The sequence below is a fragment of the Chiloscyllium punctatum genome, chromosome 9 (genome assembly GCF_047496795.1).
Source record: "Chiloscyllium punctatum isolate Juve2018m chromosome 9, sChiPun1.3, whole genome shotgun sequence".
NCBI lineage: Eukaryota > Metazoa > Chordata > Chondrichthyes > Orectolobiformes > Hemiscylliidae > Chiloscyllium > Chiloscyllium punctatum.
Window position 1 is genome coordinate 42,890,462 of NC_092747.1, and position 23,983 is coordinate 42,914,444.

The 23,983-nt window shown below is 40.2% G+C and overlaps 1 protein-coding gene across 2 annotated transcripts in view; it reads right to left on the minus strand.

Annotated features, from left to right (window-relative positions):
• Window positions 1-23,983, minus strand: part of LOC140481006 (anoctamin-7-like) — an 80,249-nt gene that overhangs the window by 44,430 nt on the left and 11,836 nt on the right. For both annotated transcript variants that reach the window (XM_072576617.1, XM_072576616.1), the window contains exons 4-8: window positions 22,241-22,384; window positions 12,696-12,912; window positions 8,935-9,057; window positions 5,675-5,770; window positions 688-776 (exon numbers count right to left, since the gene is read on the minus strand). In XM_072576617.1, the coding sequence (XP_072432718.1) occupies window positions 688-776; window positions 5,675-5,770; window positions 8,935-9,057; window positions 12,696-12,912; window positions 22,241-22,384 (669 nt within the window). The remainder of the gene's footprint in view (window positions 1-687; window positions 777-5,674; window positions 5,771-8,934; window positions 9,058-12,695; window positions 12,913-22,240; window positions 22,385-23,983) is intronic.

Consider the following 23,983-nt stretch of genomic DNA (forward strand, 5'->3'; position numbering starts at 1 on the left):
AAAGAAAACAAAAAAAAACGTTCTTCAGTAAATAAAAATCTCTGAATAAAACCACAAGCTTTTTCCAATAGAGACTAAGTACAAACCACTATACCTTCGGTGAGCTACCAAGAGTAGCTGTAGGAAGATGATTGTGGAGCAACAGGCCCTGACAACCATGGCGATAATTCTAGTGTTTCCCACCACCTGTAACACCCTTTTTTGCAACTGCCTGGATTTGTTTGTATATATGTGTGCAGGTGTTTTAAAGGAGTTGGATCTTTAACTAGCAGAGTTACACATTGATGGTTTAATATCTACCTATACCTAAAATCTAATTTACAAATACTTTCCAAGTTGGTTGTGAAGTATAGGAAACTGATAGGTGTTTGTTAACTTGGGTCTAAAACATAGGTGAACTGAGAATTTTGCATTTGAACAATAAAGATTTATACCTTTGTAAACTATCTTTAGCTTTGTATCCATTTTGGGAATATCAGAGCTCCATTTCTATCAACCCAGTGAGCCATAACAGTAAGTGATGCCAAAAAATCAATATCATTTTCATTAGAATCTGTGAAATTTGAATTTCACATACCAGACTAAACAGTTCATCACTTTGTTAACATCAACCATGGTATGAATACATCACGTACGATATTCAGATATTCCAAAACAGTAAGTGATTACCATTGACAAATTCCTTACCCCACAGACAAACAATGAGACCAAACCAGGGTGTTGCTTCATTATCAAAGGAAGATTGGATCACAGTAAAGAAATCATCAGAAGAAATCCTGTGACAAAGCAAAATGAGAATACATCGCTTACTTGCAATGATACTGGTTAAAATATAAACTGGAGGAAGAATGATTTGATGAGACCATTTTTGGATAGATGGTCACAAGATGTTCATCATCATCCAAGATAAGACAATCCTTTGATCAGCACCCATTCACCATCATAAATATTCATTCCCTTGACTGGCACATGGTGACAACGATATGTGCCAAATACAGCGGCAACTCACCAAGGCTCCTTTCAGAGCTACTTCCAAACCAATGACCTGTAAACCTAGAAAGACAAGGGCAGCAGATGCATGGGAACATCAGCACATGCAGGTCCCCACCACATCTCAACATCCTGCCTTGGAGCTACAATGACTGATCTTTTACTGCTGGGAGTCAAAAAACCAGGATCTGTCTTCCTAATAGCAGTATTGAGTATACACACTAGGCTCACATCAGTGGTTCAAGCTAGCAGAACACCACTCAAGGGCAACAAATGCTACCCTTATTGGTGTACCTCAAATCCCAAATGAAAAAATAAACAAGAAAGAAAGAAAACAATATAGTTAGAAGCGATGATTTTGTGAAGATTTGACTGGAGATCATTGTACTGGTTTGGAGAAAAACAATGGATTTCAAAAGACAGAATAGTTGGAACACAGGATACAAGATATTGAAACTACAAATTATGGTTGATCCCACCTTCCTGATGCCAAAGTACTGTGTACAACTCACTCAAGTCCTGGGGCAAAAATCTATTATCGTAGTTAGGACCGTATTCCTAATGCAAATCAACAATTCTGCTTTTGAAATTCCATCATGTTGAAGTAAATAGTCTAATCAAACTGATTGCTTTCCAATCGAATTAAAATAAAGGATGTCACAGATAACAGAGGTGTACAATGTTATGGATTCTATTTGAATCCATATGTTTAAAAAACTACATTAAAAATGCTTTAAAATGTTACCAAAACATTCATTAATGCAGCAACTATAAAATAGGAAAGCACTCCAGGGTATGCACTGAGAGGAGTGTTAAAAATTTAACACTGCCTATATTTTCTTCTGTAGCCAGATGACCAAACTTTACGTCAAAAAAGTAGGTATAAGAGAAGCAAATTAAGGAAACATGAGGAGGCATGTACAAAGAGAATCCCAGGGTCACCAAAAGAGTAATAATAAACAAAATTGACGATGCTCAAGAGGCTGGAGTTAGGCTGCAGAGGGGCAGAGCTTTGCAGGTTTTGAGGCTGGATGCAATTAGATAAGGAGTGGAGAGCTCCTGGGGGATTTTGAGTGGAAGGATGAAAATTGTTTATTTTTTAATGTAATGCTTAATTGGAAGCCAATTCAGTCATTGAGTACAGAGATAAGTAATGTTTGGAAAATTAGATATGGACAGCAGTACTCCAGAGAATTTCAGGTGTAAACAAAGTAACAGTGCAGGAACAGGACCTTAGCTCTCCAAGCCTGTGCTGACACATTTTGCCCTTCCACACTAAAACAGTCTTCACTTAAGAGGATCCGTATCCCTTCATTCCCTTCCTATTCATATCTATAGCCAGGCACTTCCTGAATGCTGCTATTGTGTCAGCTTCTACCACCACCTCTGGGAGCAAGTTCCAGGCACTCACCACCCTTTATATGAAAAAAAGGTAAAAGCTGCCTCTTGTACTTGACCTTCTGATTTATCCAGAATAATCTCCATCTGCCATTGTTCTGTTCATGCCTCCAACTGATCTATATCCTGCTGTATCCTCTGACAATCCTCCTCATTATCCATAACTCCACCATAGTTTGTCATCTACAAACTTACTAATTAGACTAGCCACATTTTCCACCAAATCATTTATGTAGACTATAAACAGCAGAGGTTCCAGCATTAATCCTTGTGGAACACCCATCGTCACATTTGATTCCGAAAAGCATCCTTCCATCACCTCTGTCTCCTATGACTAAGCTAGTTCTGTATTCACCTTGCCAACTCACCTTGGTACCATGTGACCTCACCTTTTATACACTCTGCCATGAGTGACCTTGTCAAAAGCTTTACTGAACTCCATGTACCCAACATCTACTGCTTTTCCCTCATCTCTAAAACCTCTATCAAGTTAGTGAGGCATGATCTCCCCCACACAAAACCATGCTGTCGATAGCTAATAAGTCCATTTACCTCTAAATGCACATAGATCTTGTCCCACCATCATGAGGCTCACAGGTCTGTAATTTCCTGGATTATCCCCACTACTCTTCTTAAACAATGGAATCACATTGCCTATTCTGTAGTCCTCTGGGGCCTCACCTGTGGCTAAATAGGATGCAATGATGTCAGTTAATGGTCCAGTAATTTGCTCTCTCATTTCCCTCAATGTCCTGGCATAGATCCCATCAAAACCCAGGGATTTATCGACCACAATGCTTTTTAAGATGCATAACACCTCTTCCTTTTTAATAGCAACTTGGCTTAGAAACTCAATACTCCCTTCCACCAACTCCTCCTCTTTGCTGAATACCAACACAAAGTATTCATTTATGCAGCACCTTATATTTTTACCTTGAACAACACCTTTGATCACAATGTGATTTAGCAAGTGCGAAATTGGCTAACTAGTCAACTCAGCCACATTAGGGAGATTTAAACAATCCTTAGATAAGCACATTTTGGGATAGTGTAGGGGGAAACGAGCTGAGAATAGTTCACAGGTCGGTGCAACATCGAGGGCCGAAGTGCCTGTTCTGCGTTGTATTGTTCTTTTTTGGATCAAAGGACTTTAATGCCCATTTAAAATAGCTTACTTTAGATGCAGAAGAGAAGGCAGGCTCAGTTCATGAAATTTTTAATTATGAACAGAATTAAAAAGGATTCTTGAAAAGGACTATAAAAGATTTTACATTCTTCCATGTTAGGGCACAGCTGAGACATGCAAGCGTTGCATTAGTTAAATGCAGCAGGCCACGACTATGACACAGAATGACCACCAGCCTACCATTTCAATTGAAATAAAGTGCAGTGGATCAGGGCATGCAAATGGAATTCAATTTCTACTGAAGTTTCACATGCTGTTTTGAATCTGTTTAAAAATGGTTTTGTTCCTCTCTGAAAGCATGGAGGAGGATTATGAACCAAACGTGGGATTGGAAATACCAGCTGTAGGAGTACAAAGATTGCAAGAGTGGGACTGAAACAGAAAAGAGCTATATTAAAGAAACATTGGGAATGGCTGCTTTTAAAACTAGAATGCTGTAGTTTGGAAAGAGAAAAAGACATTGAAAGATGAAAAAGGAAACAGCAGAGTTAAAACAGAAACATAATAGCAATGTTCAAAAATTAGAAATAAAATAGAAAGAGCAGGGCTCAAAAAACAAATGTCAAAAGAAAGACAAGAAAAAAATATAAAGTGAACAAAATTTGGGCAATTGTCTATTATCAAGAAGAAAGCTCATGGCATGGACTCGACTGTAATTTAGAGTCACGTGCTGGGGCAATATTCTCATTCAATTGAAGTTCCAAAATATGAGTCAGAGTGTGATCAGAACACAAGCATCTAATTCCCTTCCCAAATGGGCCAACCAAAGGCAGATCCAACCCGCAGCACCGTGCTCTCCAACTTGGATAGAGCACAAAGAGGTAGGTCCTAAAACAGAGTGAATAGGGATTGAACCCAGTGCTGTTGGCATGGATTTGGTCCATGCCAGCTGTCCAACCAATTAACCCAACTTGCCCTACATAGTCAAAGCTTCTGTGGCAACATAAACATTTATATGCATGTCATATTTTGAAGCTGTTAGAATACAGGCAAAATTGAAAGGCTTTACCAGTTGATTTTCAATCTGTTGGGGTTTTTTTAGGAATACAACTTCCTCGGTCTTCATGACCTCAAGTAAAACTTGGAGAGATGTTGGCATTGTGGTGGTATCACTGAATGAGTGATTGGGGCCATGAATTCAAATCCTACCAATGGCAGATTATGAAATTTGAATTCAATAGAAACCTTGAATTGTCCTTCAGCTGAGTGGATTGCTGAAGATAATTCTGACAAAAGTTAGCAGTCAACCAAATTGATGTGGCCATGGAAACATATGTAGTTCAGACCAGGTTTGGAAGGCAGATACTTTTCCTTTAAAAAAACAAAAAAGGAAAATGAACCAGATACATTTATATGATAGTTGATAAATATTTCAGGATCACCTTCACCAAGACTAGCTTTTAACTCTAGCCTTTATTCATTGCGTGTAAATCCCTGCTGTGATGAGATTTGGACCCACATTCTCATATTAGCCTGGGCCTCTGGATTGCTAGTCCACTGACATTACCGTTGCATCGTTATCTCTCTATTTGTTACCAATCACACATTAATGAATAGTAAAAATATGTAGGTAATTAATAGGACAACACTACTTACGTCCTATGAATGAATAAAAACCCATTTAGGGAGTTCTTTTGTGATGAAGTGATCATGTCCCTACACCTAAATGGGAAGCCCAGGTTCAAGCCCCACCTGTTCCCGAAGTATGTAATAATGTCACTGAACAGGTTAATTAGAAAAAGATAGTTAAAATAAAAAAGGGATTCTATGAAAACATTTTTACAGAGCAACGGGACTAACAGGGCAGTACCACTAACAGGTATAGCACAGACATTAGTGACTTATTTCAATGCTACACCATAGTATGAATCTTGGATCAGAGATCAGCATGTTCAAACTCCTCTCAGTTACTCAATTGCAGCAGCAATATGAAAAGTTTACATTGGTGAACTCCATCGCAAATATGGACATAGGAAACTCTAAAACGCCAAAAAAGACACACGTCATTGATACCATTTGGCTTCCAATTAGATTTTTAAATAATATCAGAAGATATGATATACAGAGATGTCAGAATCTGATCAGGAGTCAAATACTTACTGAAAATTTGCATTTTTCCAGTTCTTATCAGTACATGTTGTATTAAGTGCTTTTTCAATTATAATTTTCCTTCCAGCGATATTATTACATACATCCCTGTAACAAGGCAACACAATACATGATTAGTTTTATTTCAAAATCATCATGTGGTTTTTGGAGTAACATAAATTACCAGCAACAATACTACCTACTCATAATAACACACTACTGCATTGAAGGCTGTTTACTCTGCTAAGTCAGGTCAAAAATTCTTTGTTCTTAAACTGCTCCATCAAATTATCTGCCTCTGAGTATCCATCCTGTGGCCTCACCAATAAAGTGCCTCATTTTACTCAAAGCTGCCAAATTTTCAAACTTAATGACTCAAATGAACCACAACTATGTTTATCACTTTTCTACTTTTGACAACTACAATCCTTATTCCAGAAGATAATAGCAACTAAAAGTCATGTAAGAAAACAAAAATCTGAAAAAAGCTAAAAATGTTTGTGAAAAATGTATTTTAATAAAACAAGTTAAATTTGAACTAATTGTTTCACATTATTATAAACTCCATCCAGCTCAGAAAAATGTTCAAAATAGTTACTTAAACTCTTCATGCAAAGGGAAAGCAGTTTACTCAGTTGGCTGGACAATTGTCAGTGCAATGCAAATGAGGGTTCAATTCCAGCACCGGCTGAAGTTATCATGAAGGACTCTACTTCGCAACCTCTTTCCTCATGAGGCAATGACCCTCCAGTTAAACCACCACCAGTCTCACTAAATGAGATTACAGCCCTTGTCTTGTAGGGCAATGGTAACTTTACCTTTACTTGCAAATATCTGGAACAGGACTTTGCAGAAAATGTCAACAAGCTTGCAAGGAACTTTTGGTGAAATAAGTGATTGAAAGATGAAAGGCCACATGGTGAAATAAAATTTCAGTTGAGGACAACTAAGTGGACTTGTTTCTATGTACCAATTTTCTAAACAAGATTGGTCAGTTTGATGATTGGGTTCCAGAGAAGATGGCTACCGTCAAGTTTCAGACCTACAATGGAAATTTGAAGAGGTTTGGTAATGTTACTGCAACTCTACAATTTCAGGCATAAAAAAGTTTTCAGTAAAGCCATCATGGGAAATGGCTTCTCTCGTCCTATCTCACAGGGCCATAAATGTTGTCTCTAATGAGAGAGCTACAATTGGTAGTTTAACCAGAGGGTCACCATGCCCTTGGCAAGTGGAGGGGTTGAGAAAGAGGCATTTTCATAGTAACGCCACCTGGTATAGGAATATTTCTTCACTGGTTAATCTTTGACTGGATTGCTTTTTCTGTTGTTAAAGTATGTCAAACAGATCACATTTACGCAGAGTTCCAATATGATGGAAAATGTTTCTCAGCCATCTGGAGCAGATGAATATGATGGGACTCTGCAATGTTTTTCCATTAGATTTGTTAATACTGTTAAAACATAGCACAAATATAGGTTGGCCACTATGTGAAATGTATAGGAAGAAAAAGTCTTGGCAATTTGTCTGTCATAATGGCAAAATAATGATAAAGCTTCTCTGGAATTCATCCCTACCCCAGTCATAAGCACCACAAACATTGAATGCTAGGTTATGGACCAGACCAAATCCCCTCAAAATATATTAAGAAAATATTAAGGTCTAAGTTATCTCCTTATTTTAGAGGAAAGTGTAAAGTGTTGCATTCCAGATGCAATTTAATTGATGAAACTACTAGATTTTAAAACAACACACTTTACTTCTTACACTATAGTTCAAGTACAGACAAAACAAAAATAAAATAACTGGTTTAACTGTAACTATTGAAATGCTTAATATATTAACTAATTAACTGTTCAATTAACATTGCATAAAGAGATCTCTGGAAAAGGCAAATTCAGTAAAATAGATTGTCTCACATACAACTTTTAGCTGTAAGAGAGAGAGAGGAATCAGAACATTCATATCCAGTTTCAAGACCCCAGCAACTGCTGTAAGCTATACTAAAACTCCCGTTTCCATGGGAGCTTGACCCCACCCAGTCAGACTGCTTCTACTGCTCCAATTTTAAAAAGAATCCTAAGGCCTCACAAGCTGTTCACTTCATTGGCTTTGAGCAGGCTGCTCTCCACCTCTGTCTCAACAAAACCAAAGCCATAGTATCGTCTCAGGTTCCACTTTCATGACAGCTAAATCAAAAGAAACTGGTCAGCATTTTGTTGGCATTTAACATTTTGCTGGTTTGGACTCAGGTTCAGAATCCAATTGATCAAACCAAACAGAACCATCAACAGGACAAGAAAGGATCATGACAGTTAAACATAATACATGCTTGTTCAAAAGTGGTGATGAAATGGATTTGGAAGAATTATGGCCAAAAAGGAAATTGCTGATCTGAAAGGGGCGATGGGCAGGATTTGCATTTCAAGATGTTCTGATATACGATTCATTGATGTAGCTTGTTCTTTTTGGCTAAAGTTTAAGGGATAAAGGGTTACAGAGTTAGATCACAGGTTTATCATGATCTGGTCTGACTAGCAGAAGAGCCAATTCCTAGATCAAGTGAAATAGCAAAAATGTAGTCATTAGGATTTATTTTGAACAGAAGAAATGAGAAGAGGAAAAAAGGTACTGATATCCCACAACCCAAAGATGGGCAGCTCAGGTGAATTAGCCATGCTAAATTGCCCATAGTGCTAAGTGCACTAGTCAGAGAGGAATGGGTCTGGGTGGGTTACTCTTCGGAGGGTCGGTGTGAACTTGTTGGGCCGAAGGGCCTCTTTCCACACTGTAGGGGAATCTAATCTTAAAAAAAAATGAACAGTTCAGGATTTAGGACTGAATGTTGGGAAACAACTTCACAAAGCAGAAAGTGATAACATCTAGAATGTTTTTCTAAGTGAAGAAAGTCTCTTCACCCAAAAGGGACTCACTCATATGATGTGACAAAGTTTATACAGAAGGAGGAGCTGAAATTAACCAAAATCCTCCATTAAATGTGTATACTTCTGGACATGTGACAATACCATTTACTCGGAATAATTATTCATTAGCAAAAAACATGGCTACATTGCAAAGTTCTCCAGCACCCATAACAAACCGTAAATAAAACAAGTATTATAACCTGTAAGGCCACCATACCTTAAAATTCATAACAAATTTGTGTAAAGACTCAATTTATTCAAGTTAATTAGATAAACATTAAAGAAACGATTGCAGTATTTAAGATTTAAATATTATGAATCTAAAAAAGTCATGCTGAAAAGGATTACCGAATTCTATCCACAGCCTCGTCTACCACTACTGCGATCGAGTTGGAAGATAAACAGACATCATTAAAATCATGTCCGCGCAAAAACTCATCGAGATTGTTGCTGCCATTGTAACAGGATATACTGAAAAAAAAACCAGAAAAAGATTCATATTAAAATAGAAAAAAGGTACTTCATACAACATGGTTTGAGTTTAACATTAATTTACCAGTGAACGTGTAATCTTGTTAAACATGGGCAGAATTCTTTTAACAAAGTGAGAGATCTGACTGGCACCTCTTGTAATCCTGGACCTCCATGTTGCAACCTAGCCCCCCCCCCCCCCCCCCTTCTCAAAGTACCGCTTCCTTGCGTTCCCAATAAACATCCAGATTTAAGCTGAAGCTGGAGCGCCATGTGCCAATATGCCAGGTGTGCTGAGGATTTTATAAACCAAACTGCATTGTAAGATGAACTTTCAGTACTGCTCTTTTCCAATGCCCTCACTTGCAGCATGGATTCAGGAGAGAGGACGGCAAACAGGAGTTTTGTTTTTTTTAAAAAAAAAAGGACCGGAAGTGCCTGGCCAGTTCTGACCCAGAGCTCCAGCTTTGGTCAAATCTGGATCTTACTAGGAATACAACTCCAAATCAGAAAGCATCGAGAGAATGGGTCAGGGAGGGGGGATATAGTGGGGAGCCACAACTCAGTGACAACTAGAAGGGTCAGGGAGCAGGTGCTTTGGAAAGCAGAGTCACTGGCTGGAAAGACATACTTGTGCTAGATGCACAAGTTACAGTTTTTGTTGTATCTTAAAATTTTAAAAAGTTGTCATTTACCAGTAAGAATTTAGAAATGTTTTCAATTTATAGGGCAAAGTGCTTTATATTGTCATCCCCCAAGGAAGGTGGCCCTATAGAACCTAACTGCAGATTTAACAATTCTGTTCCTGTGGGAACCAATACTGCACTTTAGTCATGATTTTCAGGAATGCAACCACAACTTTAAAGTGAGGACCCACTTTACCCAAATCTCGATGATTGACTTGAAGTATGGTCACTGTTGTTATGCCCAAAATATGCAGCCAATTTCTGAAACAACAATGCAATAATGGCCAAATAATTGCTTGAAAACATACAGCCATCGAGATGTACAGCACAGAAACAGAACCTTCAGTCCAACTTGTCCATACTGACCAGATATTCTAAATTAATCTAGACCCATTTGCCAGTACTTTGTCTATATCCCTCTAAAGCCTTCCTATTCATATACCCATCCAGATGCTTTTAAAATGTTGCACTTGTACTCCCCTCCACCACTTCCTCTGGTAGCTCATTCCATACACACACCACTCTGCGTGAAAAGGTTGCCCCTTAGGTCTCTTTTATATCTTTCCCCTCTCACCCGGAGCCTATACCTTTTAGTTCTGGACTCTCCCACCCCAGGGAAAAATACCTTGTCTATTTACCCTATCCACACCCCTCATGATTTTATACACCTCTATAAGGTCACCTCTCAGCCTCCGCCACTCCAGGAAAATAGGCATGACTTATTCAGCCTATCCCTATACCTCCAATCCTCCAATCATGGCAACATTCTGGTTAATCTTTTCGGAACTCTTTCAGGTTTCACAACATCCTTCTAGTAGGAGGGAGACCAGAATTGCACACAGCAAACTAAAATAAGGAACTGTGGATGCTGGATACCTGAAACAGAAACTGGAGAAGCTCAGCAGGTTTGACAGCATCTGTGGAGTCAGCTCCAGTGACCCTTCTTCAGAACTTCTACCAAATCTGCTGAGCTTTTTTGGCAATTTTTAAAATTTTGTTTATAATTGGTTTAAGCAAGGCTGGTTCAAGGATAAAATGTTGGCCACAACATCAAGGAGAACTACTTGAGATGGTACAATGGTATCTTTTGAACCTGCTCAAGGCAACAAATGGGATTACTGTTTAATTCCATTCCTTTTTCCCCTTTATTCATTGGATGAGGGTGTTGCTGGCTAGGCAGAATTATTGCTCTTCCCTAATTACCCAGAGGGTAGTTAAGAGTCAACAACATTGCTGTGGGTCTGGAATCACATGTATGCCAGACCAGGCCTGGTAAGGATGGCATAGTATCCCTCAAGGGCATTAGTGAGCCACATGGGTTTTTACTTCAATTGACAATGGATTCATGATCATTAGAGATTCTTAACTCCAGATATTTATTGAAATCAAATTCCACTATCTACAATGGCAGGATTTGAACCTGGATCCCCAAAACATTATCTGGATCTCTGGATTAACAGCCCAGTGATAAATCCACTAGGCCACTACCTCCCCATCCAAAAGCACCTCTGACAGTGCAATGTTTAAATGAATGATCGGACTAATGGACTTTGAAGGAAATAATCTGTAAATATATTTTAAAGCAAAATCCACAATCAAGATCTGGACCTTAGGAATATAAAGCTCCAACTCAAAAGTTGGTTTGCAAATCTCAAATTTAAGATGCATTACAATTGTGTATTATTTGGGGAGCCAAATTCTGAAAAGACAATCTAAACCTTTTCTTCATTATAGTAGAAAATGGTTTCTGAAAGTTTTACCTGACATTCAAAGGTAATGGAAAGAAAGCTTCCTTTATTGCTAACAATTGTAAACTACATGCACAAACTTCAAAATTGTGCGTACTGAATAATGTGTACAGATTCTACACTAGCAACATTGTAAAATGATATGGCTACTCAGTTAATGACAAGAACTAACAGCAGGAGTTAACCATTTTGTCTTTTTACACATTATAGTGGCTTGTCTCAACTTATGCCTCAGATACCCCTTCCTATTCCTGACAGTGTCTGCACATCTTTCAATTTTCCTAGTATTCCAAAATCTTAAATCAACCTATTTTAGTACATTCAACAACTGAGCACTTACAGTGCTACCAGTATAGAATTCCAAAGGAAAGAGAACCTTCATTAATGAAATTTCTTGTTATCTCAGCCCTAAACGGTCAGTCACTTAATCGGAGGGTGTGATTCATGATTTTAGGCTGTACGTGCATAGATTGTTGTTTCAGCTTAGTTGGGAGAATGAACTCAAAGATTCGAAAATAGTCTGGTGCGTCCTTTAAAAGGTGACATCAACCACAAGACTCAAGCTCTCTTCATACTGGCTGATGTCAATTCAGGTCTTATTTGAGATAGAACAAACATTTATTATACCTTCCATACAGAGATCCCGTATTGATCCACATACATCACATGCCTTAACAGCTATTCCCTTCTCCTTCCCCTCCTCCAAGCACACCATTGACATTTCACCTCATGTAAGATATTAAAGGGGGAGGCTGTGCAGAATCGATCTTCCTGCAGCTATGTTAACTTACACAGCTGGGCCTGTATAATGGAGGAGAAAAAGGACTGCTCTATAGGCAGAGTTTTGCTATTGTTATAAATTAAGCAATACAATGAGTCTGAATATCTCCTGTCTCCAATAGGTTTCCCTTCCATCCAATAAATAAGCAACTAGCCACAGCTCTCATCCTCCAGGGATATAAAATCAAGCGCTCACAATTAAGATAATTAACAGCTACAAATCTGAGTCATTCCACCTTGTGGAATATTCCAATAGAATATCAAAACACCTCAAAGGTTGTAGCCCAGCAAACACTGCTATTTATTCTCAGTTATGACTCTAGAGTGGGATCTGGAAATGACAAACCTTTACCACCCTGTTGTACCAGTTGACAAAAACATAAATCACATTCTACTGAAAAAGTAATTGAAAAAAATTATGTACCTGCAATAAAGGCCATAAATGAAAATGCCCAAGCCAAGGAGCACAGGGATAATGAGACTAATTAAAAGTGTTTCCATCACAGCAAAATAAAGTGCGATTTTTTCACCAAAGTAACTGCGTATTTTCCAGAGGGGCTGGAATTTTAGGTAGGTGTTTGCCCACAAGTTATTAAGCATTGTCCATTCATCCATAGGAGGTGTTGCTGGTTTGGTATCACCTGTTGGAAGTCAGGTACATTAGAACTTCAGATCCAGACAAATATGATAATTAGTCGGAGCAACAATGAACTGCTGATGAGAGAATCCAATCACCCCTTAACATTCAATGGCATAATCATAGCTGTCAAAATTCTGGGAGTGATCACTGAGCAGATACTGAACTGAACCAGCTATACATACGTGGCCAGAACTGCAGATAGAAAGCTAGGAATTCAGTGGTGAGCAACTCACCTTCTGTCATACCAAAGCCTGTTGGCAGGGCATATATATATATCAGGGGTGGGATGAAATATTCTCCATTTGTCTGGATGGGTACAGCTCCAACAACACAAGTAACTTGACATTCACTGGATTGGCATCCCAGCCACCACCTTCAACATTCACTCACTTCACCGTCAGCAGTGTGCAACACCTACAAGGAGGTACCGCAACAACTCACCAAGGCTCTGGTGATGGAACAGCTTCCCAAATCCATGACCTCAACCATCTCGAAGGACAAAAGAATTTCATGGGAATACAACTACATGCAGATGCATCTCTAAACCATACACCATTCCTTCAGCTCACCACCATTGAGGGCAATAGGGATGAGAAATAATAGTCTAGCCAGCAGCACCAAAGAATAAATAAATCTTTTAAATACACAGTTAGTTACTTTATAAAAAATGTTGATAACAATTCATTCTGCAGTAAAAGAAATAGGATACAACATGGTACACAGTAAAACTAATGCTGTAATAATGGATTGTGTTAATAAGGAAAACAGTGCCTCAAGATGATTCTTCAGAAACAGATCTCCTCACCTCTGCAAGACTCTTCATTAAAGTGCTCAGCTGACAGAAGGAATACCTCCTCATTGAGTAACTAAGATAAAATATCAGAATAAACACTGGCAGCTGAGCAAATGTTTTTTCCAACTTTTGTTTTAATACTACGCATTTCCTGATCTCTCATGAAATATTAGATAAGAAAAAGCTGCTCAACTGATGCAGAGGAGTGTGAACCTCTTCCACCCACCCTTTCCCACCCCCCCCCCCCCCCGCCCACCATCCCCAATCCAAAAGTTGGAGACCAGATAGATAACCATAAAACATGGATGTGGGAAAACGTACAATGAAAAATAAAAATGTGGGGTGGGCTGGGGGAAGAGTTGAACCACAAGCAGACTTTCATATACACATCTGAAGGTTAAACATTGCACCCCTGCAATAATCAGAACAAACAGGTATCACATGGATCAAATATTTAGAGTACTTCTTACTTCCATGGGTATTGTTAAACAATTGAAAATATTCAATTCCATATTTACAAAGAAGTTGGTTCAGATTTGTTTCTAACAGCACATTGTTTTGGCAAAGTTTCCCATTAGGTACTTTTGGATAACAGCCACTGCTCATTGGCACAAAGTGATCTTTTCGATATGGGTTCAGTAACCAGAGTGTTGACAGCAGTACAATCTGGGATAACATCAAATTTGTAATCCAGACAAAGACTACAAGGGATGTGCTTAAAAAGGCAACCATGCTTCACAATTGTGCAGACAGCAGCTAACAAACGTGAAGGTGGTCTGCATGCTCAAAAATGTGTCAATTGATATTCTGTAACTTGGCTTTGGAGTGAACTTAAAAGTGCAGATCTAGCAAATTCACTGGAAAAAAAAGGGGTGAGATAGCAGCTTTTACATGCTATAATGATCGACAGGAACGTAATCTAAAATGGAGAAGCAATCTGTCAGAGACTAGGGATCACAGTTAGAGAAGAGACAACACAAAAAGGATGAATGAGATTCTGGCTATTACAACTAAGAACCTGTTCTCCAAATGAATATTGCAAGGTTATCACTCACGATTTTGAAAACCTCTAACAAATCTTCAGCCTTTTTCACTCAAAGGAGAAAAAAAAATCTACCTTCTTCAATATTTCTCAAAGTAAATAACTTTACACAGTTCTCTCAATTTATACTCCATTAACTGTTGTGTTGCCATACCATTAAAATCAATCAAGATTTCTTTTGCAGCTTATATCCTCCCCACAAATTATCTTTCCACTTACTCTATCAATATACTGAAACAATAACTCAGTTTCTCTATCCTGTCTTTAGTGACTTCTTGAGTTTTCCCAGAAATTCAAAACCCCAATAACTCCAACAGTTTGCTGGTTTCAAGTTTCTTCTTGAAGCAACTCGAAACAAAAGCTTCATCTTTTGAAACTAGAATTGATTCTCTAACTGCAAATTTACAAAGGGCATGCATTCCATGCTGCAGCACTTGGTGGTGTGTTGGAGTTTTTTAAAATTCTTTTTCTGGTTACTTCTTCAAAAAAAAAACTCAATCAAGTTTGAGAGATATGATTTCCCATACATAAAACCATGTTGACTATCCCTAATTAGTCCTTGCCTTTCCAATACATGTACACCCTCTCCCTCAGGATTCCCTCCAACAACTTGCCCACCGCTGATGGCAGGCTCACTGGTCTATAGCTCCCTGGCTTGTCCTTACCACCCTTCTTAAACAATGGCACCACATTAGCCAACCTCCAGTCTTCTGGCACCTCACCTGTGACTATCGATGATACAAATACCTCAGCAAGGGACCCAGCAATCACTTCCCTAGCTTCCCACAGTTTTGGGTTCTGATCAGGTTCTGGGGATTTATCCACTGTGTTTCAAGACATCCAGCACTTCCACCTCTGTAATGTGGACATTTTTCAAGATGTCACCATCTATTTCCCTACAGTCTATATCTTCCATGTTCTTTTCCACATTAGACACTGATGCAAACTACTCGTTTCGTATTTCCCCCAGCTCATGCGGTTCCACACAAAGGTCGCCTTGCTGACCTTTGAGGAGCCCTATTCTATCCCTAGTTACCCTTTTGTCCTTAATGTATTGTAAAAACAAATTGGATTCTCCATAACCCTATTTGCCAAAATTATGTCATGTCCCCTTTTTGCCCTCCTGATTTCCCTCTTCAGTATACTCCTACTGCCTTTATATTCTAAGGATTCATTCAATCTATCTATCTGGTCTATACCTGACATTTGCTTCCTTTTTCTTAGCCAAACCCTCAATTTCTTTAGTCATCCAGAAAGATGTTGTGAAACTTGAAAGGGGTCAGAAAAGATTTAAGGATGTTGCCAAGGTTGGAGGTTTTGAGCTGTAGGGAGAGGTTGAATAGGCAGGGGCTGTTTTCCCTGGAACATCGGAGGCTGATGGGTGACCTTATGTGGTTTATAAAGGTCATTAGGGGCCTGGATAGGGTAAATAGACAAAGTCTTTTTCCTGGGGTTGGGGAAAAAAAAAGTCCAGAACTAGAGACCATAGGTTTAGGGTGAGAGGGGAAAGCTATAAAAGAGACCTAAAGGGGCAACATTTTCATGCAGAGGGTGGTATGTGTACAGAATGTGCTGCCAGAAGATGTGGCGGAGGCTAGTACAACTGCAACATTTAAAAGGAATCTGGGATGTGTACATGAACAAGCAGAGTTTGGTGAGGTATGGGCAAGGTGCAGGTAGGTGGGACTGGATTGGGTTGGCATGGATGGGTTGGACCAAAGGGTCTGTTTCCGTGCTGTATATCTCTAAGGAGATACTGCAAACCCAGAGGAGGGACACCGGATCCAACTTTACCTCCATTCCCAAGACCTCTTCCAAAACTTTCACTATGGCACCCAAGTAACTACAAACCTCATGGCATGACCACAAGCAATGAGTAAGAGTGCCAATATCAGTTTTAGATTTGGGGCACAATGGGGACACTGGTCTTAAAATTTTCCAAGCCACTCTGGTACCAAATGAGCCCTGCGGAGTACCTGCAGTTGCATAGCCGGCATCCTCTTACAAATCAGAATCTTCCTTACGTTCTCCTAAATATCCTCATATATCTCTGATGAGATTTCCACCCCAATTCCAGAGTCCAGATTCCGCTCAATGTCCTTCGAAACATTATTTCCTAACGAGTGATAGAGGGTGCTGACTGAGAGTGCGCCCATAGACCGGAGCACTCTCCTCTCCATGTCAGATTTATAGACTACATTGATGGTTAGTCCTTTTCCTGTAGGAGGTCCCTAACCTGAAAGTGACTCAGCAGCTCGAAAGACAATGATCTCCCGTCAAATAAATCTCCCAAATAGAAGACTCCTCTGGACTCTAGCTTTAAGCTGTGAGAGTCCATTGAATATTCCTACTATGGGAGTGAAAGGGGAAGTTTTTCGTAAGTTGCCCTCACCTTGCTGCATTATTCTCCATGCTTTAAATGTGTTAAGGACAATCGGGTTTCTGCAATGGTCTGTAACAGTCCTCATCTTGTCCATAAACAACAAATTGATGAGGGGGCACTTGACCTGGGAGGCCTCGATATCCAACCGAATTGACCATGGGTCCTGGCGGGCCCAGTCAGCCACATAGGATAGTGAGGGACTCAATCGATATTTCTTAAAGTCTGGGAAATCCAAACCTCCCATCCCCTGCGGAAGGTGCAATTTGTCCAGCTTAGTAAGAGGCCACCTATGATGCCAGATGAAAGATCCAAGCTGACTGTAAAGCCTCCGTAGTGCTTGCCTAGGCAGCAAAGGGAGCATTCACATGGAATATAACAAGCAAGGAAGAACATTCATTTTGACCAGAGCTATTCTGTCCAACCAAGATATTGGAAGATGCTCCCACCGCTGAACATCCCGCCTTATCTTCTCTAGGAACTACACAAAATTAGCTTTATATAATTGATTGAAAGTCAGGCTGATAAAAATGCCTAAATCAGGAAACCTCCCTGTTACCATCTGAAAGGGAAGTGGGTTCCATCCTCAAAATCGGATATTCTAGTAAGCGCCCCCCCCACCCCCCACAGGCAAGGACTCCAACTTCAATAAATTAATTTATACCCAGAGAACAAAAAAAATAGATTAATCACTTGTATTAAACTGGGCACATATGCCATCGGATCGTGCAAAAAGAATGAATGCCATCTGCATAGAGGGTGATCTTATGCCTGCCTGACCCTACCTCCAGGGCAGTTATATTGGAATCCCTCTGGATGGTCTCCACCAGCGGCTCAATCACCAATGTAAATAATAGTGGGGAGAGAGGGCACCCTTGTTGGCTGTCTCTGCCAATACTGAAGTTATCCAACCTTATACCCTAAGTGAGAACTGTTGTTTTTGAGTCACTATATAACACTGCCACCCACTTGGCAAAAACCCCTCCAAGACCAAACTGCTCCTCTACACAAGAGGTATGGCCACTCCACCAGGTCAAATGCTTTCTCTGCATCAAGGGAGACTACCAAGCCTGGAATCGACCCTTGCTGGTATACCTGGACCACGTTTAATACTCTATTATTAGTAGACCTACAACTTAAAACCTGTCTGGTCCTCCTTTACAACAAAAGGCAAAACCCTCTCCAACCTTAAATGCCAGCATTTTCGGCAGAATTTTAAAATCCACATTCAGTAATGATATGGGCCTGTATGAAGTGCAATCCTCTGGGGCTTTCCCTTTAAGGATAAGGAAAATATTGGTTTCTCTCGGAGAGGATGGGAGGCAGTCCTGACTGTATGAGTCGTTGCACATATCCAAGAGTGGACCGGCTAATAGGTCTATAAACGCCTTATAAAACTCACTTTGAAATCCATCTAGGTTAGGTGCTTTACCACTCTGGAGCTGCCTCACCGCCTCCTGTATTTCCTGGATTGTCAGAGGGGGCATTCAGAAAGGATGCCTGCTCTGAAGTTACACCTGGAAGATCCAGGGTCTTTAAAAAGGACTCCATCTTCAACAATCTGCCCTCACAGCCCTCTGATCGGTACAGCTCAGTACAGCTTCCTAAAATGCTGCAAGAATCTTTTTGGCATTGCAAGTAAGAGAACCAGCACTGTCTCTGATGGATGTGATAGATGGGGGAGCATTCTTCTTTCTGGCCAGGTGCGCTAGATATCTACCTGGTTTATCATCGTACTCAAACAACCTCTATTTCGCAAAAGGGATTTCCCTCTTTGCTGTCTGGGTGAGCACTGTATTCAAAGTAGCCCTGAGGGCTGTAATCCGCTGTACTTTGGTTACAGACGGTCTGTCAAAAAAGTGCGCTAACTGAGCTGCCTTCAGGCGAGCCTCAAGCAAACACTGCTGCTCTCCTTCTGCCGCTCCTAAGTCGCTGAGTAAGAAATAAAATCAAACTCCATGCAGTCTCCCAGAGCACTGATGGTTTACTGGCTGTAACCAAATTAATGTCCCAAAAGATTTTAAATTCTCGCAAAAAAATACTCTATAAACTTGCTATCTTTCAAGAGGAAAGGGTCCACGTGCCACGAGCCTATCCTGTTACTACCGACCTTTGTCTCCACGTACACTGCTGCATGATCGGAAATGGCTATGTTCCCTATTCTGCAAGGTACTGAATTCAAGAAGGTTGACAGGACAAAAACCATGTCAATTCTGGTATAGTACTTATGTGCATTAGAGAAAAAGGGGAAATCCCGACCTTTGGACTGAAGCCATCTCCCCACATCCACCAATCCCCAGCTCCCTGTTCAAGTCCACCAACTGCCTGGATTGCAGGGACGTACCCGCAAGATCCTTAGGTATCCTGGGCACTTTGGGGTCAATAAGACAATTAAAGTCTCACCCTAATGACGCACCCCAAGGGCCATCAACCTGGAAAGCATATCAGTTAAAAGTTTGAGGGTATGTGCCAGAGGGGGGCAACATATACATTCAAAATCCCATATTCCTCTCCATGTATTAAAGCTTTAAGAATTATAAACCGCCCATATTCATCCTTAATTTGGTCTAACATTTTTCAAATTGAAGGATGAGAAAAACATCTGTCCGAACCCTCCCTGCTGCATTGATTAAATGTGTTTCTTGCAGCAAGGCTACATCGACTCACTTTTCTAAGGCTTGAAAATATCTTTTTTCTCTTAATTGGTGAATGACTCCCCTTAACATTCCAGGTGCACCATTTTAATGACTGGCTAGTCATAGCCATCCAAAAACAGTCACAGTCAGTGAACCCCCTGGGGAGAAAGAACTCCACTTAGCGCGCCCGAGTGAAAACGATAAACAGTTTGTATAAATTTTAAAATACAACTTTCAAAACTACCAAAATCAAAACTTCTAACAGCTACTTTACAACATACCAACACATAACACAAATGAAAGGAGACTTTCCTCTTGCCAACAGGGAGTGCTCATACTACCCATTAACCTCTCCATGGTTCCTTCCAGTTGAAGCCATGCCCCCGCCCCAGACAACAAAGTGAGAAAAAAAAATACAAACAACTTCTAAACAAATTGAAAGTGGGCACTCAACCTGTCCAATCCATACATAAAAGTATTCCCCCGCCCCCAATGACCAGGTAAACCAGACAAATTAGAGAAAAACAAAATAAACATTATTGTCCATATTATTCAAGCCAGCCAGTCTATTTTAAAGCATCCAGGAAGTCCTTTGCCTTTCCGGTGAGTTAAAATTGAACACGGACCCTCCTTGGCTGAAATGCAATATTGCTGGATCCCTTACGGAATACTGGATATTCCAATCCCTCAGCCGCCTTTTTACCTGATCAAAGGCCTTCCTTCCTCTTACAAATCACAACCACAGAAAAGTCTTGGAAAAGGATAATTCGTCATTCTTGAGGCTTCCAACACCATGTGCTTATCTCTGTCATGCTGGAGTTGTACTAGGACCAAGCAGAGGTGCTGGTCTGATCCGGGCCTGTGCACTACAACCCAGTGGGCCCACTCGACCTGCCTCTATTTCCAGATTCAAAAATTGTGGAAGCCATTGCTCTAAGAAGCTGATGAGCTGGCCTCCCTCCTCCCGTTCCAGAAGCTCCATCAGATGGTTGTTCTTCCAACAGCTTCGATTGGAGAGGTCGTCGACCAGCTCCTCCTAGGCCCATACCTGCAGTTCCAAGGCCTGGACCAGACTGTCAAGGATTTCACCACCTTCCGTTGCTCCACTTCCCAGACACTGCCCAAGACGCTGGATCTCCTGGTCATGCTTCTGCAGTATGACAGATTGGTTCAAGCCTGGCCCAGGTCCCCTCCATCAGTGAATCAATCTTCTGAGTTTCACAAACTCAGACCAGGCTCTGCACCATAGGTAAGTCCTCTGGGGTGATCGTGGAGGCTGATGCTGTGGTCATGGGCCTATCCATTGCTATGGAGCAGCAGGGGGGGGGGGGGGGGGGAAAGGGGGGGGGGCGCCTTGTTTGCTGCATTCCTTGTGGTCCCTTCCCTTTGGTCATTTTCTTCACTATTTTAAACTAACACTGAAAAATTCTAGGGGGTCAAAAAAAAGACTTTCTACCACATTGGGTACTAAAAAGGGAGAGTGAGTGCACCATTTTGTCTGAGTTTGGTGCAGAGCTTAGCAGGGCAGACCTGCTGCTCACTGCCATCTTGAATGTCCTTGTTCTCTGATATTTTAAGAATGGGAGGTGGTCTCATCAAGACAAACAAGATTCTGAAGGGAGAAAGTGATGACTGCAGATGCTGGAGAGTCAGTCAAAAAAAGTGTGGTGCTAGAAAAGCACAGGTCAGGCAGCAGCTGAGGAGCAGCAGAGTCAATGTTTCGGGTGTAAGCCCTTTGTGATGAAGGGCTTCAGCCAGAAAACGATTCTCCTGCTCCTTGGATGCTGCTTGACCTGCTGTGTTTTTCCAGTGCCAGACTTTGACTAAGATTCTGAAGAGGCCTGATTGGATAGACAGTTTGCTTCCACTGGCAGAGGAATCTAAAATACAGGGGCAGAATCATAGGGTAAGGAGTTGGTCATTTGGGAACAGAGAAATTAATTCACTCAAAAAGGGTTGCAAACTTGGGGAATTCTCTACCCCCAAGAGTTGTGAACACTGGAACATTAGATACCTTTTTGGCTGGGCTGGACCCCTTTTTGATGAAGGGCTTATGCCCAAAACGTTGATTCGCCTGCTCCTCGGATGCTGCCCGACCTGCTGTGCTTTTCCAGAATTACACTGTCAATTGGGAGCTCCAGCATCTGCAGTCCTCACTTTCTCCTGGACACTTTTTTAACTCTGAGATATGGGAAAGGAGTAGGAATTGGAGTTGAAGCCAGAGATCAGCCATGATCATCCTAAGTAGTGGTACACATTGGATTGGCAACCGTTCTGAACTCCTGTATATGCCAGCAGCTTCAGTTTAAGATGTAGTCAATGGACCCAAAACATTAACTTTGCTTCACTCATCACTTACTAGTGAGAAGTGTTTCCAAGATCTGGTATTAATTTAATAAATGTGAGCATCTATTAAATTTAATTTAATTTTCTATCCACAAATATCTGTTAATCACATGGAGCGGGATTTCTACTCACCGCTGTCTTGTTGCGACGATTGACTGGATGCCACATCAAATTCACATATTTTCAAGTCATGTAGTGTAAAAGCAGATTTAAATGCCTTCTTCATAACTAAGTATGGCAGAGCTGGAACTTTTCCTCGAACCTTGCGTGTTACTACTGCAAGATAATAAACTATTTCAATAAGATGCCCATGGCTCTTCAAGAGCAAATTTACTTACATTAAGATTTGTTGCATTCATCATTACACTTTCCCCAGCTAATCAAGCTTGAGGTAACATATACTCAAGATTCTCCAGATGCAGTTGAGTTATTGGTCACTGGTATTGGAATGACTTTCTCTTCAGCCTTCCTTACTCTGCATGCAAAGCCAGTTTGTGTCTATTAGCTGACACCATTGTACGATACAGTTGACAGTTTTAAACTCTGAATTTCGAATAGCAAATATATATATTACGGAGAAAAAGTTTCATATCAGGGGAAAGTATCAGAAAACAGCTGCTACTGCATTGCTTTATAATTCAAAAACTTTGCATAATAGGATTTACATTTCCTCATAAAATGTTCCTGGGCCTGATGGCATTTAGTGAACACAATTATGCCACAAAAACAAAGTTTGAGAGTGATGCCAAGCTGTAGCAAATACCAGCTATAAACCAAGGAGCAAAAGATTCACAGATGGAATTTAACATTGCATGAATTTGTTTTTAATATCAAATAGAAATAATGTGTAAAGTAAAGCAGATTTTGGCTTGAGATAGAGTTAAGTTGTAACTTCTGGCATGAGAGACAGACACACAAAGACAGAGACAGAGAATCATCCCCGATTCTTTAAATTGCAGAACAGACTTGATAGGCTTAAAAGTGGAAGTAGGCCAACCAGCCTGCCTTTGAATTGATGACGTCTTCAAAAATAAATGAATTTAGGAATTAGTTGAAACAGTTGCCACAGGAAGAACACATCATGAGGCAAAGCTTAACATGTAGAAGATTAGGATGCTGTAGGTTAAGTAACTACAGTAACGTTATTTGATTTATACGGAGATGCTGAAGGTTCAAAATTAAGACTATTTAACTGATATCATGCTTTTCATATAACTCCGTGAAACTGTGGAGGAAAAGTATCCCAGGTGTCCATTTTACCCTTCAAAATAAAGTTGAACAAATACCTAATTCAACAGTGGAGTTCCACATGGATAAATAATGACTGAGGAAGTAAACCATTCTGGGATACTGTGTGACAACATCACCACCTGACCTGCAAATTCCACTCCAAGGCACGTAGGAACATGACTTGGAACCATAATCACCATTTAAAAAAAACATGCTGCTGGATCAGAAAACTCAGACACCTCCTCTGCCCCCCCACCAGCCCCTTTTCCTGACAGCACTGTGGGATAACTACACCAGATGAAACATTAAGCAGGTAACATGGGAATTGCTCTCAATTTTCTTTAGAGCAAAAAAAAAGGAGATTTGATAGACATTCCAAATCATGAAAAGGTCTCCAGTGAATAAAAAAGTTTCAAATGACACTTGTCCTAATAATAACCGGGGTTACCAATTTGAGGCAATTAATAAAACAAATCAATACTAGTAGGAAAAAAACCTTCATATGATGAATGGTTAGGATTTGGAATTCAATACCCAAAAAGAATGAAGAAAATTGATTTTAAAAAAGGTAGCGTTAAGACATTTTCTAAAATAAAACTGCAGAAGCAAGAAAAAAAATGTTGAAAGTAGAACAAATATTCAAGA